This window comes from Pseudophryne corroboree, chromosome 9 (genome assembly GCF_028390025.1).
Source record: "Pseudophryne corroboree isolate aPseCor3 chromosome 9, aPseCor3.hap2, whole genome shotgun sequence".
Taxonomy (NCBI): Eukaryota; Metazoa; Chordata; class Amphibia; order Anura; family Myobatrachidae; genus Pseudophryne; species Pseudophryne corroboree.
The window spans coordinates 408,976,474-408,997,451 of NC_086452.1; the positions used below are offsets into that span (position 1 = coordinate 408,976,474).

Consider the following 20,978-nt stretch of genomic DNA (forward strand, 5'->3'; position numbering starts at 1 on the left):
ATATCTTACGCATATGTACTCAGTGATGTCTTTCAGTTTTCCAAACCAAAAAAGACCTTTAATTCATCACCATGAAACCACAACAACAGCAAAGCCTATACAGTGTTATTTGCATCAGTCATCTCCAAGACAAGATCTATTCAAATAAAATCCTTTTAGTGCCCAATTCTTAAGTGTTTCTCACTGGAGGAGATTTAATAACTTAACATTCAGCCTTTCTTCTTGCATTGTCAGGTGGGGAGAGTTAAAGCCCACTTGACCTACAAAGATCTTGGACAAAGAAACTCTTTCAACAGCAATAAGGGTGGTGAAAATCAACACATTTCTTAAAACATTAAACACCATCAATATTGCTACAATTCAGAGCTATTCCACAAACACAGTTATATCTCCGGGCTGCTACATTAGCTCAGTGTGAAATATGGAAAGCATAACACACGCATTTCAATTGTCTTAGAATACCAAGTAACACCTGCAACAATTTACCTTACACATTATTGATCGATGCTACATAGTACTCTCTCAATTTCCAGAATGTCTATGAGAGAACGTACTACTCCAAGCTGGTTTATACACTGCCCAAGGCAAGATCTAATATAATACAATATAAGACAATAATTCAAGGCATACCTCAACAACACAGCCGACTGCCAACAGTAAAATATTACTAGTACTCACAGCACATCTATTTAACAAACCAGTTATCATTTGTGGCATTGTCGACAAGGAAAAAAACATTTTGTGAATTCAGAAAATATAATAAAACATCCAGCAATTTTTGGAAAATGTGTCTCTTACCTTCAATTTTGGCATATTCGGATAATCTGGTGTAGTTGACTAAAGCGGCTTGCTCCAAACATTTCCGGATAACAGTTTTCACATCTTCTTGTGGAACAGGAGTAACTATATCTTTCATTAAAACCTTGATAATGGGAAACCAGCAAAATGGGAAGTGAAATCTACAAACAACTTCTCTAGGAAAAAAAAAATCATTTTAATTTAGTTTTAGAATGTTATCCACTGAGATCCTGAATGATCAAGGAAATATTATCGCAATTCATGTATGCATGTTTTACTTTTCTTCAGCCGTGAGGTCAATGGGCTAAATTACAAATGTGTTCAGATTAAAATAAACAAAAAGAAAATGCAACATTTGGAAGAAGAAATTAACACTTACCCTCTCCAATAAGGATAAAGTTGCTTTTAATGCTCCCTCTGGTCGACCAAATGGAAAACAATACCTAGGAATATATGAATATATAGTTTTCCTGTGCTCAAACCCTATTCCTGGAGAGTGGCATTGTGGTAACTGGCAGAAATGTTGGTTTCTGTAATAGGTTGGGACGCTTTACCTAAAATGTGTGATCTGATTTTCCAGAAGTAAACGCAGCCGTTCTTTGATCTCTTCAAATCGCTCTTTTTCTTCAACTGTAACTGTTCCGATGCCATCAGGCCTGGAGGACAAGAGACGGAAATGAGTTCTTTGTGGCTTTACCTCATGACACAGGCAGTAAAATACAGCAGATATAGAGAGCTGATAAGACTCTGCATTAAATGTATCTTGTCTTTGTGAGTCATGCTACAAAGATAATACACAATGAACAGTAAAGATTTTCATCTACAATTATGTTTCTGATTTATACAAACAAAAATACATTTTAGTAAACCACATATAAATTGTGCATAGTGCCGAACAATTTATCGGCCAGTTTTCTGCTGAGCTGGGTGTAAATATAGATTTTTGGGGAAAATTTACTAAAGGTCGATCTTAATCAATTTAAAAATTGATCAAAATCGAGGTTGTACTTCGAGGGCCAAAACACATATCTATTAATACTTTAAAAATAAAAAAAACGCATGTTAGCAAATGTGTGTTTCAGCCCCTGAAACCAAACATCGAATGAGAATGATTTTCATTCATTTTAAATCGATGCTTTCGAAACTTTCCCTGTTGGTGTTTCCAACACATGTGGACACCAGAGTAACTTGTATAGTAACAGGTATTTGACCCGGGGTCTTAAACCTATCTGTCATTGTCAGGCTGTGCACAGGCATGTAATGGTCAACAATAGAAATATTTGTAAAAAATCAATGTTCTCAAACTTCTGTTAAGGATCCTTCACAGGGGTGCAAGCTAGGTGGACCACATCGTGTATTATAAATGTTAATTTTGAACATTAAAAATAGTTTTAGTGTTGTGTATATATATATATATATATATATATATACACACACACACACATATATATATATATATATATATATATATATGTATAGGCAAGCATAACGCAGATACATGAAAGCACACGAGGGTTTATTTATGAAGAGTCCATTTGTAAAACCCGCCACTTAGAATCATGTTTCTGCCTGATGTTTAAAAGGGCAGTGCTTTTCTTATCAAGACATGGCTAGTAGAAGCACTGCTCTCTTAAATACTGGTCAAGTGATGGGTTTTACAACCTGACTCTTCATAAATAACCCCCATAAACCCTATACACTCAATACAATAGGAGTATATTAAACATATCCCTCTGTGCACTGTTCCTTTGAACTCACAATTTCATACTGAGAAACGTGAGGGAATCTGAAATATAGGCGCTACAGCAATTAATGGGTCCCTTGAAATGATGCTTTTTACAATGTTTACTCAATAATCCCTGGAACCAAGTATTACATGAGAGAATGAAACTGTGGTCTGGTGAACAAAAGGCATATAAGGTGACACAAAATACAAGTATACACTTCCTCTCGTCTTTATCCCCAGGCAGCTACATAATATGGATAGCCCTCGAATATTTACACCGCGGCATAAGCCATATGAATGAGCCAAGAGACAAGTCTAATCCATTCACTAAAGAACCGAGAAGCCCAGACAGCCATCGTTATTCCTTGCTATTGTTAGAGGGCAAAGTACACCGATTCAACCATTAACTACGCAGTTCTATATCAACACAGTCTGTTTCTGGTAATATAAGTCGTCTGAAAACTGAACAAATGTTCTAAGTCTGGGCCTCCTCCAGTGAGCAGCCTAAGCTTTTCAAATCCTCAGCACTAGACTAGTTTAGTTTGCACAAAAGACTTGGCAAAGGATTACAAACCTTTAATGAACCTCCTGTCAGGGGTTAATTGGTTAGCTTTACTTCTCTTTATTAAACAAATCAAAAGACCCTAAATTCCAAAAATTGCAATCTGTACTGTAATGTTTGACCGACCTCTTAGACAGAGGCCCCTTCACACCAAACATCTTGTGCCTTTAAACCCTGCACAGACCTTACTTGTGAGTGAGAAAGATCACTTCTCAAACACCGGCAAGTACAGGTGGATACGCAGATGTCACTTACAAAACTTTTAATCAAATGAAATATTTATGTTATTGGGATATAATTTGGTGTAATGTAATATCTCATATGGAAGAACATTGAAAAGTAACAATTAAAGTGTCAGATTGTATCATTTACAGGCACGGAAATGGCGGCTTGGCGTTTCGATAAGCGAACAATTTAGTAAATTTGAGGGCAAGGATTGAGCTGAAAATTGATAAAGAACATGTTTTAGGAAATGTTGATTTTGAAGAAACAAGTTAAATCAAAAATGTTCAAGATTAACAAATTGAGCCACAAAAAAACACCCTGGTTAATTAAAAATAAAATAATTATTTAGAACCTTAAATTTTTTTATCATAGACTTTTTGTTGTTTTTATTTGAACAGAACCAAAAGAAAAATATTTATGAATCGATTCGGCAATAAAAATGTATTTGGTTCAGAATTGCAAAATGTTCATCATACTGAGATTCGGTCTTGTCTAACACCTGTGGCACAAGACAGAGATGGCAGGGATGTAAGAAAGATTTTAAAGTTTTAAAAAAGAACCCAAAAAGCCCAAAGTAGTGAGAAATGAAAAAATGCAATGCATCTCTGTAAACAATCACCTATTATATAATAATCATGGCTGGTTTTATTACATATATTCATTTAAAATCATCTTCAAAAAATACCACGTGTGTCGTTTGTCATCGAAACAGTCCATCTGTCCACAGGTCAGCGGCTGCCACGTTTGGAAGTAACATGGATGTCTCGAAGGGCCTGCCAACTAAGAGCCATCAAGTGTACAAGGACTTCCTGTCTCAAGCAGCTGAGGACTAGATCATATCTGACACGACAAGCATCTCTTGAATCCACCTTTCAAATTTTTGGCAAACCATTTTCTCACTGTCCTTCACAAGTTGACATATTCGGCAGCACGATAGGAAAGATGTCATGTTCCCTGCTTTTCAAGTTGTTGTCACAGAGGATAGCACCAGTTCTGTCATCTTCACTCTCCTCACAAACTCCCATATTGAGCCATGTCACAAATAATAATACTTTCTGTGGGTTTGTCAAATTTCAGATACTATCTCCCAGCTGCATGTCTATGGATTCACTAGTTATGATCACATTTAGCTGCTCATCTACTCAGGAAACTCTATTATCTTGTAATAATCTCACTTCACCCTTTTATTTTGACAATAATTCATATGTGTGTATAATTCAGGTGTGTTTCAACATATAAAATGTGCAGTTGAATATTAATATTTTCCAGGGACAATTATAACATGTATTTAAAATTCAAATTCTATATTTCATTATCAAAGTTCTTGTTTATTTAGCGTTAGCTGCTATTAATACTTTAATTCTATCTTATTATTGATTTAATGATAACTTATTGTTTTTAATATATATATATATATATATATATATATGTATATATACACACACAAATATATACATATATATATATATACAAACAAACAAACAAACAAACATATATACAGTATATATCATCACATACAATAAAAATATAATTAACTTATTTTTTTCTGTATATTCTACAATGTCATATATATATATATATATATATTATATGTGTATATATATATATATATATATATATATAATGTTCTTGATAGACGTTGAAATATACCAAAATGTTAAATTGAACAAAACTATTGTCCTCATTTTACCTCACATATGAGACCCATGAGTGCGGACGCTACTGCTGCTGTATATTAGGGCTTCAATCCGGTACCTGGAAGGGCACCAGGGCAAGTATTATTGGGCATTTAACTGAGTGCCGGCCTGCTTGTGTGTGTGTGTGTGTGTGTGTGTGTGTGTGTGTATATATATATATATATATATATATATATATATATAATTTTTCACATGTACAGAATATTTAAACAATGCGCATGTAAACAAGTAAAATAATATATTATTTTTGAATTATACTGATTAAAAAAAAGAATTATAAAAAAAGAATTATCCTGCATTCTATTGTTTTCATAAATTTAAGTAAAAATTAGAAAGTTAAAGTTAATTGGGTAGCATTTATTTTCAATTATTTATCAGCACGTTGACAAAAATACAAGTTACTGCTACAACTGAAAAGTGAATGGCAGCTCTTTAAAAATATATTACATTATTGCATTAGTTTATTAAAAATAAAATATGGATATATATTTGATCCTGTTTATACAAGTCTCATGAGTGCTGATTTATTGCTGGAGCTATATATATATATATTATAAGTAATTTATACTCAAAGTGGGGTCTTATATTATTTGAATTCAAATCACTAGAGAATAATCACTGGATCAAAATAGTATACTTTTTTTTTTTTCTCTCTCTCAAGCTGCTCAGGCTACTAAAGCAAATATATCACAAATGTAACAGAGAAATCTACCATAAAATAAATGTCACTGGGGTTGCAGAGAATGTTTTTTTTGTCTGTAAGTAAAATGTGTTTTCAAAACTGGTCTCTGTCTACGGGGTACATTTACTAAGCAGTGATAAGAGTGGAGAAGTGAGCCAGTGGAGAAGTTACCCATGGCAAACAATCAGCACTGTAGTAACTTCTATAATTTGCATACTATAAAATGATACAGAGCTGCTGATTGGTTGATAGGGAAATTTCTCCAATGGCTCACTTCTCTGTTCTTATCACTGCTTAGTAAATGTACCCCTTAATCTTTTATTGACGATTGGGGGGGGGGGGGGGGGGTGGCTGACCTGCACCCTGAAAACACAAAAAGTGTTATTTGCATAATTGTTACAAATATCAATAAGGTTTGAAGTACTCTTTATCTTTTGCAGCAAGAAAATGTAACGTTTATTCAATAAATCTTTATGGTTTGCTATAGAGTGCCTGCAGACTGATTTATAAGTATCAACTTGTCTCATTAAAAGCGCCCTCCTGAAGTGTTGTAACTGTCTCAGGGTACGGGTATTTGACCTAGTGTCTCACTCATTACAAAATAATTATGTGTATTACTTACACCTTACATTATGAACATTATGGGTAAGAGTTCACTAGATTATCATATAACGCTATGAGAAGATCTAGAAGATACTGTATGCAGATTGTAGGAATCAGAACACAGGTTTGAGACCTCTTTGGGAACCAGTAATCTAATCTGTTACCAGACTTTTTCATGTGATCATCATGTTTTCAGACCCCAATTTCAGTATTACAGTATGTCCTATAGCTCTAGGGATTTTTTTTAACGTCATTAAGTCACACCACCCCTTCTGTTACACTATACCGCCTGACGTACAGCAGAGCAAGACAGAGAGAGACTGAGGACACAGAAAGAGATAAAACCAAGACAGGGAGAGACTAAAAGCACAGGCAGAGACACAACCAAGACAGGGAAAGAAGAGTAGGAGAGGCAGAGACACAACAAAGACAGGTAAAGATGGATAGCACAGGCAGAGACACAACCAAGACAGGAAAAGATGGATAGCACAGGCAGAGACACAACCAAGACAGGGAGAGATGGATAGCACAGACAGAGACACAACCAAGACAGGGAGAGACGGATAGCACAGGCAGAGACACAACCAAGACAGGAAGAGATGGATAGCACAGACAGAGACACAACCAAGACAGGGAGAGATGGATAGCACAGACAGAGACACAACCAAGACAGGGAGAGATGGATAGCACAGACAGAGACACAACCAAGACAGGGAGAGATGGATAGCACTGGCAGAAACATAACCAAGACAGGGAGAGATGGATAGCACAGGCAGAGACACAACTAAGACAAGAAAAGAAGCGTAGGAGAGGCAGAGACACAACCAAGACAGGGAGAGATGGACAGCACAGGCAGAGACACAACCAAGACAGGGAGAGATGGATAGCACAAGCAGAAACACAACCAAGACAGGGAGAGATGGATAGCACAGGCAGAGACACAACCAAGACAGGGAGAGATGGATAGCACAGGCAGAGACACAACCAAGACAGGGAGAGATGGATAGCACAGATAGAGACACAACCAAGACAGGGAGAGATGGATAACACAGACAGAGACACAACCAAGACAGGAAGAGATGGATAGCACAGACATGGACACAACCAAGACAGGGAGAGAGAGATAGCACAGGCAGAGACACAAACAAGACAGGGAGAGATGGATAACACAGACAGAGACACAACCAAGACAGGGAGAGATGGACAGCACAGGCAGAGACACAAACAAAACAGGGAGAGATGGATAGCACAGACAGAGACACAACCAAGACAGGGAGAGATAGATAGCACAGGCAGAGACACAAACAAGACAGGGAGAGATGGATAGCACAGGCAGAGACACAACCAAGACAGGGAGAGATGGATAGCACAGGCAGAGACACAACAAAGACAGGAAGAGATGGATAGCACAAACAGAGACACAACCAAGACAGGGAGAGATGGATAGCACAGACAGAGACACAACCAAGACAGGGAGAGATAGATAGCACAGGCAGAGACACAAACAAGACAGGGAGAGATGGATAGCACAGGCAGAGACACAACCAAGACAGGGAGAGATGGATAGCACAGGCAGAGACACAACAAAGACAGGAAGAGATGGATAGCACAAACAGAGACACAACCAAGACAGGGAGAGATGAATAGTACAGGCAGAGACACAACCAAGACAGGAAGAGATGGATAGCACAGGCAGAGACACAACCAAGACAGGGAGAGATGGATAGCACAGGCAGAGACACAACCAAGACAGGGAGAGATGGATAGCACAGGCAGAGACACAACCAAGACAGGGAGAGATGGATAGCACAGGCAGAGACACAACCAAGACAGGGAGAGATGGATAGCACAGGCAGAGACACAACCAAGACAGGAAGAGATGGATAGCACAGGCAGAGACACAACCAAGACAGGAAGAGATGGATAGCACAGGCAGAAACATAACCAAGACAGGGAGAGATGGATAGCACAGGCAGAGACACAACCAAGAGAGGGAGTGATGGACAGCACAGACAGAGACACAACCAAGACAGGGAGAGATAGACAGCACAGGCAGAGACACAAACAAGACAGGGAGAGATGGATAGCACAGTCAGAGACACAACCAAGACAGGGAGAGATGGAAAGCACAGGCAGAGACACAACCAAGACAGGGAGAGATGGATAGCACAGGCAGAGACACAACCAAGACAGGAAGAGATGGATAGCACAAACAGAGACACAACCAAGACAGGGAGAGATGGATAGCACAGACAGAGACACAACCAAGACAGGAAGAGATGGATAGCACAGGCAGAGACACAACCAAGACAGGGAGAGATGGATAGCACAGGCAGAGACACAACCAAGACAGGGAGAGATGGATAGCACAGGCGGAGACACAACCAAGACAGGAAGAGATGTATAGCACAGGCAGAGACACAACCAAGACAGGAAGAGATGGATAGCACAGGCAGAGACACAACCAAGACAGGGAGAGATGGATAGCACAGGCAGAAACATAACCAAGAGAGATGGATAGCACAGGCAGAAACACAACCAAGACAGGGAGAGATGGATAGCACAGACAGAGACACAACCAAGACAGGAAGAGATGGATAGCACAGACAGAGACACAACCAAGACAGGGAGAGATGGATAGCACAGACAGAGACACAACCAAGACAGGAAGAGATGGATAGCACAGACAGAGACACAACCAAGACAGGGAGAGATGGATAGCACAGGCAGAAACATAACCAAGACAGGGAGAGATGGATAGCACAGGCAGAGACACAACCAAGACAGAGAGAGATGGATAGCACAGGCAGAGACACAACCAAGACAGGGAGAGATGGATAGCACAGGCAGAAACATAACCAAGACAGGAAGAGATGGATAGCACAGATAGAGACACAACCAAGACAGGGAGAGATGGATAGCACAGGTAGAAACACAACCAAGACAGGGAGAGATAGATAGCACAGGCAGAGACACAAACAATACAGGGAGAGATGGACAGCACAGGCAGAGACACAACCAAGACAGGGAGAGATGGATAGCAAAGGTAGAAACACAACTAAGACTGGGAGAGACAGATAGCACAGACAGAGACACAACCAAGACAGGGAGAGATGGATAGCACAGGCAGAGACACGGGGTAATTCAGAGTTGATTGCAGCAGCAAATTTGTTAGCAGTTGGGCAAAACCATATGCACTGCAGGTGGGGCAGATATAACATGTGCAGAGAGTTAGATTTGGGTGGGTTATTTTATTTCTGTGCAGGGTAAATACTGGCTGCTTTATTTTTACACTGCAATTTAGATCTCAGTTTGAACACACCCCACCCAAATCTAACTCTCTCTGCACATGTTATATCTGTCTCTCCTGAAGTGCACATGGTTTGCCCAACTGCTAACAAATGTGCTGCTGCGATCAACTCTGAATTAGGCCCACAACCAAGACAGGGAGAGATGGATAGCACAGACAGAGACACAACCAAGACAGGGAGAGATGGATAGCACAGGCAGAAACATAACCAAGACAGGGAGAGATGGATAGCACAGGCAGAGACACAACCAAGACAGAGAGAGATGGATAGCACAGGCAGAGACACAACCAAGACAGGGAGAGATGGATAGCACAGGCAGAGACACAACCAAGACAGGAAGAGATGGATAGCACAGACAGAGACACAACCAAGACAGGGAGAGACTGATAGCACAGACAGAGACACAACCAAGACAGGGAGAGATGGATAGCACAGGCAGAGACACAACCAATTCAGGGAGAGATGGATAGCACAGGCAGATACACAACCAAGACAGGGAGAGATGGATAGCACAGACAGAGACACAACCAAGACAGGGAGAGATGGATAGCACAGGCAGAGACACAACCAAGACAGGGAGAGATGGATAGCACAGGCAGAGACACGGGGTAATTCAGAGTTGATCGCAGCAGCAAATTTGTTAGCAGTTGGGCAAAACCATGTGCACTGCAGGTGTGGCAGATATAACATGTGCAGAGAGAGTTAGATTTGGGTGGGTTATTTTGTTTCTGTGCAGGGTAAATACTGGCTGCTTTATTTTTACACTGCAATTTAGATTTCAGTTTGAACACACCCCACCCAAATCTAACTCTCTCTGCACATGTTATATCTGTCCCTCCTGAAGTGCACATGGGGGGTCATTCCGAGTTGTTCGCTCGTTATTTTTTTCTCGCAACGGAGCGAACAGTCGCTAATGCGCATGCGCAATGTCCGCAGTGCGACTGCGCCAAGTAAATTTGCTATGCAGTTAGGAATTTTACTCACGGCATTACGAGGTTTTTTCTTCGTTCTGGTGATCGTAATGTGATTGACAGGAAGTGGGTGTTTCTGGGCGGAAACAGGCCGTTTTATGGGTGTGTGCGAAAAAACACTGCCGTTTCTGGGAAAACGCGGGAGTGGCTGGAGAAACGGAGGAGTGTCTAACCGAACGCTGGGTGTGTTTGTGACGTCAAACCAGGAACGACAAGCACTGAACTGATCGCAGATGCCGAGTAAGTCTGGAGCTACTCAGAAACTGCTAAGAACTGTCTATTCGCAATTCTGCTAATCTTTCGTTCGCAATTTTAATAAGCTAAGATTCACTCCCAGTAGGCGGCGGCTTAGCGTGTGCAAAGCTGCTAAAAGCAGCTTGCGAGCGAACAACTCGGAATGACCCCCATGGTTTGCCCAACTGCTAACAAATGTGCTGCTGCGATCAACTCTGAATTAGGCCTACAACCAAGACAGCGAGAGATGGATAGCACAGATAGAGATGCAACCAAGACAGGGAGAGACTGATAGCACAGACAGAGACACAACCAAGACAGGGAGAGATGGATAGCACAGGCAGAGACACAACCAAGACAGGGAGAGATGGATATCACAGACAGAGACACAACCAATTCAGGGAGAGATGGATAGCACAGACAGAGACACAACCAAGACAGGGAGAGATGGATAGCACAGGCAGAGACACAACCAAGACAGGGAGAGATGGATAGCACAGGCAGAGACACAACCAAGACAGGGAGAGATGGATAGCACAGACAGAGACACAACCAAGACAGGGAGAGATGGATAGCACAGACAGAGACACAACCAAGACAGGGAGAGATGGATATCACAGACAGAGACACAACCAAGACAGGGAGAGTTGGATAGCACAGGCAGAGACACGGGGTAATTCAGAGTTGATCGCAGCAGCAAATTTGTTAGCAGTTGGGCAAAACCATGTGCACTGCAGGTGTGGCAGATATAACATGTGCAGAGAGAGTTAGATTTGGGTGGGTTATTTTGTTTCTGTGCAGGGTAAATTCTGGCTGCTTTATTTTTACACTGCAATTTAGATTTCAGTTTGAACACACCCCACCCAAATCTAACTCTCTCTGCACATGTTATATCTGTCCCTCCTGAAGTGCACATGGGGGGTCATTCCGAGTTGTTCGCTCGTTATTTTTTTCTCGCAACGGAGCGAACAGTCGCTAATGCGCATGCGCAATGTCCGCAGTGCGACTGCGCCAAGTAAATTTGCTATGCAGTTAGGAATTTTACTCACGGCATTACGAGGTTTTTTCTTCGTTCTGGTGATCGTAATGTGATTGACAGGAAGTGGGTGTTTCTGGGCGGAAACAGGCCGTTTTATGGGTGTGTGCGAAAAAACACTGCCGTTTCTGGGAAAACGCGGGAGTGGCTGGAGAAACGGAGGAGTGTCTAACCGAACGCTGGGTGTGTTTGTGACGTCAAACCAGGATCGACAAGCACTGAACTGATCGCAGATGCCGAGTAAGTCTGGAGCTACTCAGAAACTGCTAAGAACTGTCTATTCGCAATTCTGCTAATCTTTCGTTCGCAATTTTAATAAGCTAAGATTCACTCCCAGTAGGCGGCGGCTTAGCGTGTGCAAAGCTGCTAAAAGCAGCTTGCGAGCGAACAACTCGGAATGACCCCCATGGTTTGCCCAACTGCTAACAAATGTGCTGCTGCGATCAACTCTGAATTAGGCCTACAACCAAGACAGCGAGAGATGGATAGCACAGATAGAGATGCAACCAAGACAGGGAGAGACTGATAGCACAGACAGAGACACAACCAAGACAGGGAGAGATGGATAGCACAGGCACAGACACAACCAAGACAGGGAGAGATGGATAGCACAGGCAGAGACACAACCAAGACAGGGAGAGATGGATAGCACAGGCAGAGACACAACCAAGACAGGGAGAGATGGATAGCACAGACAGAGACACAACCAAGACAGGGAGAGATGGATAGCACAGACAGAGACACAACCAAGACAGGGAGAGATGGATATCACAGACAGAGACACAACCAATTCAGGGAGAGATGGATAGCACAGACAGAGACACAACCAAGACAGGGAGAGTTGGATAGCACAGGCAGAGACACGGGGTAATTCAGAGTTGATCGCAGCAGCAAATTTGTTAGCAGTTGGGCAAAACCATGTGCACTGCAGGTGTGGCAGATATAACATGTGCAGAGAGAGTTAGATTTGGGTGGGTTATTTTGTTTCTGTGCAGGGTAAATTCTGGCTGCTTTATTTTTACACTGCAATTTAGATTTCAGTTTAAACACACCCCACCCAAATCTAACTCTCTCTGCACATGTTATATCTGTGTCCCCCCCCCCGCCCCCCCCGCCCCGCAGTGCACATGGTTTTGCCCAACTGCTAACAAATGTGCTGCTGCGATCAACTCTGAATTAGGCCCACAACCAAGACAGGGAGAGATGGATAGCACAGATAGAGACGCAACCAAGACAGGGAGAGATGGATAGCACAGGCAGAGACACAACCAAGAAAGGGAGAGACGGATAGCACAGGTAGAAACACAACCAAGACAGGGAGAGATTAATAGTACAGGCAGAGACACAACCAAGACAGGGAGAGATGGATAGCACAGGCAGAGACACAACCAAGACAGGGAGAGATGGATAGCACAGGCAGAGACACAACCAAGACAGGGAGAGATGGATAGCACAGGCAGAGACACAACCAAGAAAGGGAGAGACGGATAGCACAGGTAGAAACACAACCAAGACAGGGAGAGATGAATAGTACAGGCAGAGACACAACCAAGACAGGGAGAGATGGATAGCACAGGCAGAGACACAACCAAGACAGGGAGAGATGGATAGCACAGGCAGAGACACAACCAAGACAGGGAGAGATGGATAGCACAGGCAGAGACACAACCAAGAAAGGGAGAGACGGATAGCACAGGTAGAAACACAACCAAGACAGGGAGAGATGAATAGTACAGACAGAGACACAACCAAGACAGGGAGAGTCGTGTAGCAAGGGCAGCCACAAAACCAAAATGGAGAGATGGCTATTATATGTGGACCAGAATCAATATGATCTTTGAGAGGAAATCCATTCAGATACATAGCACGTGCCACAGTAATTAGCATGGGTTCCTCACAGCACTATGGTCATACATTTACTTTCAAGCAGGTCAGTACGTGGAGTTTGTATGTTCTCCCTTGTAAGATCTATTGGAACAATTCTGATGTGAATGACTGGACATTTTTGTCTGGGACTACATAAATAAGGTTACCAACAATAATTAAAGGATTGCTAAAATAAATAATGATTCTCAGTTTTGTGCTAGGTTTTACTTACAATTCTTTCTGATGCTCATAGCTGTATATTAAGCGCTTTATTTGCATATAAGAACACACATGGCACCCCATCAAGAATCCATTTTTCTATCGCCACTGAGCAATGAAAAGAATGAAAAGTATACCATGTATCGGGGGAAGGGGAACTAAGTTATGTGGGGCACAGACAGGATTACTGGGCAACAGGAAACACTGTGTTGTGGAATTCATATATTGAGGATACAGTCTACAAAAAAACATGAGGAATTAGCTGTTTTTGAAAAGAATAATGTTTAATACCAGCAAACAGGAGAAAATAAAGAGTTAAATTGTTGCTTTTGTCTGTACTCTGAACTATGCATTGAGAGTCTATTCATCATCACAAGACAAATTATTGTAACTCTTATCTTGCTTATTTTAGAAGAAGTGTCTAAGATATTTTTTTTTTACTCCGTCATCACATAAAGGGGTGCATGTACTAAGCAGTGATAAAAGTGGAACAGTGAGCCAGTGGAGAAATGTACCATGGCAACCAATCAGCTGCTCCGTACAATTGTATAGTATGCAAATTAGAAATGTTACGTCAATGCTGATTGGTCCCATGGGCAACTTCTCTACTGGCTCACTTCTCCACTTTTATCACTGCTTAGTACATGTCCCCCAAAGTGTTTTACCAGCCTACTTATTAAAAACTGGAGATAAGAGATGTAGTGATAACAGATCCAGGGATATGCACATGCGTGATCTGACACACATGTTAGTGAACTGAAAAGTTTATGGATATTTGCTAGGTGCATCAAGAACAATTTCGTCTGAACTAAATATACAGATATATTGTTTTCTCATTGCAGAGAAGGCTAGAACGGTGATCTACCTTTTTTTCTGTAAATAACCTGAGGTAAGGGTTAAACGTCAGACGCGCCTTTATTTTCGGAAGTCAAAGCTCCATTACAACCTGCAGCTTCTAAGACACTAGAAGTAGTAGCACGAAACCTATATTTTTACGTTTGTAGAACTACAAAAATCACAAACAAATCCTTACTGGGAAGCTAAACTATACTAACAAAATCATACAAGCTGTAGAAAACAGTAACCCCTTCCACACCAAACTATACAGGCAACAGCTGCCTCTACACTGCCTGTACTTCAGATGCTGTAATAGGTACTGACAGGAGCAGCAGAAGCTGTGGACGCATCAATCCTGGTACAACTGTGAAGTGACTGGTAGTGGGAAGAGACAGACAGTCTTAGCAGGAGAATAGGACAGCAGGAGACACTCTGCTGTGGAATCCGATGACATCCAGCATATCGTACATCTATCAGACACCTGCATGATATTTCTCTATATACCACACTACAATCATCCACTAAGTGACATAACCAAAAATTGGACCCATTGCCAGCATTGTCCTCTTCTGATATCAAACCAAAAGTCCAACACACCGATAGTCAGGGACAAAACACAAGAATGGGCAAATTAGCCAAAGCGGAGCCTGTAAATGTGCAATTATCCAACAAGTCCCTAGTTGTGCTGAAGAATATGGCCGACCTCCAGCATTGGAAACTATAGACATTTATAGTTGATTGGATTAATTCAAATCTTGTCACTGCTGTGCCTCATGTTCCGTAGCCTGGAGACACTGAGGGTGAGCAATATGCATGTGTTCTGCCTAAATGTGGAGAAACCTACACTTAATGTATCCTGTTCCCTGGATGCAGACTGAAGCTGCACTAATAGAGCAGAAGCCATCGGTCTCCCTGACAATGCTGCATGTGGCTCTGATGACATCCTCAGAGATTCCATCCCTTCAACTGCTGCCACATCATGTGAACATGTAGTCATTCCAGTACATGCAGGAATTTCTGCAGTACCCATTGAGCTTATGTGAGCCTCGCCCATGTCCATCCAATGCAGCCTTGACAATAATCCAGTCTTGCTAAGAGATCGCAGCACTCCCTACTGGACCTGTTGTCCACAGAACTGCTAACTAGCAGGACTTGGAAGTAAACATTGCTCAACACAACCTAACCCCGTTCACTGCTGTGAGACAAAATGCCCACAGCAGCTACCAAAAGCTAACACTGTCTTCCCTGCTTCATTTCGCCCAAGGCTAAGGCAGTTTCTGTTCAGCCTTTGTGTGTTAATGCTCCAGAGTTGGTCACGTACGCCAATGCAGAGCTGTAACATACCGCACGCGTGCAATTTTATGCAGTTTTGCGCACGTCCGTCCTATTCTGAGTTGGACAGATCTTTGCTGCATCTCACAGGAGCTGGGTGATGACAATGTAATCTGTTCACTATGTGGGGATGTCATGGGAGTATCGTGGATGTGCAGTCATGCTTGCTGAGAAGGGAAGACCATTTCAGACTGATCTCTTTCACCTAGCATGGTGACAGTAGCAGCTGTGGACAGAAAAACAGTGGGCACAGCCGCACAGATCAATGTACTGTATTAGCCCTACGGAAACTCTCATTAGCATAAGTTGGGAAATTTGCCTTCCACAACATCATGTAAAAACAGCCACACCCAGAATCTACCCCCATATATGTAACTGTGAATGGATGCAGTATTTAAACTTTAAAATAAGTACAGGATTTCAAAACTTTTTCTTTTTTTTTTAGTTACTTTGGTACATGTGTAGTAATCATGCTACATTGATTGTGGATTATTATGGTAAACATTTACTGCCTGTGTCACCTTATTACGTTTAACACACAGGTCAGGCCAAGGCCAAAGGTCAGCTGGGACACTGTTCCCTGCTCCAGAGTGGTGATCACGGAAACAGTGCCAAGGCTGAGCATAGAACAGCACCCTGGACAGCGGCTCTTCACTGAGCTCTATGTGATGGCATGACATGTTGTCAGTCCTCACCTCCAGGCTGTCCCAGAACATCTGAATGGCATCCTCTCCGCACTTTCTCACTGACTGCAAGCTACTTGTGTCTAACTGCCTGACCTTCCACATGCAGAATACAAACAGACAACCCACCTCAGCTCTGCCATCAATGTCTCTTCCAAATAAAGGAGATTGATAGCCATGTGGATTTCCTTTCCGCTCCTGACCTTCACTACTGGAGTGGCAGATTCTGAGTGACAGCCAGCCTCATTTCACAGAAAACTAAACTACTAGTTCTTTTATGGGCATGTAAAAATAAATCAACATCTACTGTTTAAACAGAATGAGCACAGTGCGATGCATATGGAAATGAAGTATTGCACTGTCCAACCTTCCACTGCCAGGCAGGCTCGATGCTGAGAACTAACAACCTATTTTACATTGTTCTGAGGGGTTAAGAAAACAGTCCAACTATAATTGTTGATATTTGCCATCATATCAGCCTGTCGCTTCTAAGCTGGGCGATCTGGAGTTGACAGTGGGGGTCATTCCGACCCGATTGCAGCGTGCTTTTGCTTGCACAGCTGCGACTGTGTCAATACTTCGCATGCGCGGGGGGTAAATAACACTTTAAGCTTAATTAAATAACGACACAGAGACTTAGGGGGAGTTGTACTAAGCAGTGATAAAAGTGGAGAAGTGAGTCAGTGGAGAAGTTGCCCATGGCAACTAATCAGCATTGATGTAACATTTATTATTTGCATTCTATAAAAGTATACAGAGCAGCTGATTGGTTGCCATGGGCAACTTCTCCACTGGCTCACTTCTCCACTTTTATCACTGCTTAGTACATGTCACAATTAGATTTGGCAGAAACTGTTAGCTTATTTATTTCAATGCTATAACTTTGAACAGCTGTAAAGAAAATAATTAAATAATGGTGGCAAAGAAAGAACGGCTAAATTCCTTCCCAAACCCGCAAAAACTGACAACATCATCACAACCATAAACCAAACAAGCTACACACAAAATGGTATCCACCCAACCTTCTACCTTGACTACCCACCCGTATGGGTGATGAGGCTGCCCCCGTTCCGGTGGTCCAGCAAATATATACGGTCAATGAAGGTGAGCGCACCAAAATCTAGGATTGAATCAAAACCAATCTATATACACCCTAAAACAGGTAACCTGCCTTTCTTTCCTGCCAAAATGCAGCTAACGCAACACCGAAAACAAAGCAACCCAACAGCAACAAAAAGGGGAGGGAGCTAGCTCCACCCCAAACAAGCCCTAATGATTAGAACTACCCTACCCCCCACCCCTCCTTGCTTTCACTATTGGATTAAAACTACCACCTGATATCATACAAGGCCCAGCCTCAGAGGTTTAACCCTCTCCTTTCCTATCCAGTCACTACTCTCTTCTAAGGCTACGGCCACACATAGCGGCCAAGCGTGTCCTGTTCGTGTGCTCACACAGATCCTATTCTGCGGGATTCCGCAGAATAGGAGCAGGCCAGTGACACACAGGATTTCAAGAGCACACAGTGCGGCACAGCCGAACTGTGTGAACACATACATTGAAATATATGTGTTCACCTTGAAATCCCGTAGTCCTGCCATCCGGCTCAACCGCAGCATGCTGCAGTTGGATCCGGAGCCGGCGGGACTGCCGCACATGTGTGGGCGCCTGCATAGGTGCCCATGTGCAGTTTCCTTGTGGCCAAGTGGGTCCCGCTCAACTGTAGCCTATAGCATTCAACTCTTTCATTTCTCGATCACCTAGTTTAAAGGTAGCATAACATAGAGTAGCAATCAGGACAGATACAAGATTGCTTGATTGATTGTGATTGTTCAATTTGCATTCTCCACAAAAAAAAAATGATTACACTCATCCAATCACATTTCTGAATGATCTTTTGGATTAGGCTGCATTCTTTTTCATAGTCCATGTTCCACACGCATAGACATAATCTCTTTAAGTAAAGATCATTGTATTTTTACAAAATACATGATAACATCTATTCCTACATACACAAATATTTAATCGGTTCTCCTGATGAAAACATCATACAATAATAATAGTAGTAATGTTTAACAACTGGGAAATAGACAGGGTGACTTATCCAAGGATCTGATACTTAGATTTGAAGCAACAATTCTAGCATGCCTCAGTGTCATAGTATACAGTCAGGGTTCTTTACCACTGAGCCAGCATTTTATCGACATGGATATGTTTTTGTATAGCATGCACTTGCATTGCAAATAGCCTGATGACTAAGGATTACAGTCATGTTAAACTTTATCAAATGAGTCCTACTGTCCTGCACCACATGTGAATCTGAAACTAATAGGTGTATTGGGAATGACATGTCAGTGGTACAATCCCTCTGCTAATCAGATTGGGAGTATGACAACAGGCCGTGACATCCTACTGACATTGAGGAGCAGCATCCGACAGCTTCACATGTACAAGGCTGTCAGCTGCTTCTTCTCCATCTCAGTAGCCAGCGCTCGAAGGGCCTAATTCAGACCTGTTAGCTCGCTAGGGTTTTTTTGCAGTCCTGCGTTCGCATAGTCACCACCCATAGGGGAGTGTACTTTAGTTGTGCAAGTGTGCGAACACATGTGTAGCAGAGCTGTACAAACAGATTTTGTGCAGTCTCTGAGTAGCACAGGACTTACTCAGCTGCTGCTATCACATCAGCCTGTCCGGGACCGAAATTGACGTCAGGAGCCCTCCCTGCAAACGCTAGGACATGCCTGTGTTTTTCCAGACACTTCCAGAAAACGGTCAGTTTTCACCCACAACGCCTTGCGAACGCCCGTGCGAATGGATTCTTCGCACAAACCCATCACTGAGCGGCGATCCGCTTTTATATCAGTGCGACGCGCCTGAGCATTGCGGTGTGCATACGCTGTTTAGACCTGATCGCCCGCTGTATGAAAACGCAGCCTAGCAATCAGGTCTGAATTAGGCCCCAAGTGTCTAGATTCACGTAGTGGTAGCACAGGCTTAGTAGAGGTCACAAGTGGTGAACCTGGCAGGACTATTTTCTCTCTTTGGCCAGTATCTTGGTGATTCTGATGTCAGAAAGTGAACATAGTACATATGTATAGAATATATAGTAAATAAGACTGTTACTGACTGGCCAGTGATAAGTTAACTTTTTCCTGTGTAACCATTTCATGGTCGTGTTTTATCCCATCTTGCATAAGTAACACGTTGGACCACTTTTGAGATCAAAGCAACTTCTGAAGCCCCTGAAAATATCACATCACCTAACACTGCCCTTCACTGCATTGTTGCGTCATACTGTATTTGCACAGGAAGCTTCACAATTCATGTATAAGTCACTAAATGACTGTACTACATTCTACGGAAACAGCAAGGTTGTCTAGTAAGAGCTTACTGAGAGTCAGGGCAATTGAAAATACACATGCAGAGTAGATATACTGAAACATAACAGTAATATACCATAAATAAAATACACTCATCTTAGCTGAGCTTGGGGAATGTGAGGAAAGGGTATTTGGGAATAGGCTTCTTTAAGGACCTTAGTTGCACAGAATCAAACAAAGCTAGTGAATAGTGTGAGGAAACAGGAACTGCTAGAAGGAGTGTGAGTAAGTATAGGAACCTTAGAGGGAATATTTAATGCTGCCATGAGGTGTAGGAGAACATTTAAATCTATTATGAAATAAAAGTTGCCAATATGCGGAGAGGATGCTGATGTGTTAAAGAATAACGCAATCCAAAATTTAAAATTCATATTTGGGAGTTGTTCAGGAGTTGAATAACATAAAAAATAATACTAAGGCCCAGATTTATCAAGCCTTGGAGAGTGGTAAATTGCACGGTGATAAAGTACCAACCAATCAGCTCCTAACTGTAATTTTTCAACACAGCCAGTAACACGGCAGCTAGGAGCTGATTCGTTAGTACTTTATCACCGTGAAATATATCACTCTCCAAGGCTTGATAAATCTGGGCCTAAATATTACTTGCCTACTGTGGCAAGCCTTTCTTCAAATAGAGGGCTAGTTCTCAACGCCCCTCCCCTGTGAACTTTTCATTAGCATAAACAAAGAAGCCTTTGGCAAAAAGTCCAAGGACACCTACCAGGTTGCTAGGACACCTAATCCCGCTAAGTCATATTTAGTATTATTGTTTATTTAATGTGCTGTTCTACAAGTGAGTTTTCACAGCATTATCCT

General features: G+C 42.0%; 1 protein-coding gene across 1 annotated transcript in view; it reads right to left on the reverse strand.

Moving 5' to 3' along the window:
- CADPS (calcium dependent secretion activator) overlaps positions 1-20,978 on the reverse strand; it is a 661,462-nt gene that overhangs the window by 129,960 nt on the left and 510,524 nt on the right. Inside the window, exons 14-16 of the mRNA XM_063941549.1 lie at positions 1,353-1,454; positions 1,178-1,241; positions 799-922 (exon numbers count right to left, since the gene is read on the reverse strand). Coding sequence (XP_063797619.1) covers positions 799-922; positions 1,178-1,241; positions 1,353-1,454 — 290 coding nt within the window. The remainder of the gene's footprint in view (positions 1-798; positions 923-1,177; positions 1,242-1,352; positions 1,455-20,978) is intronic.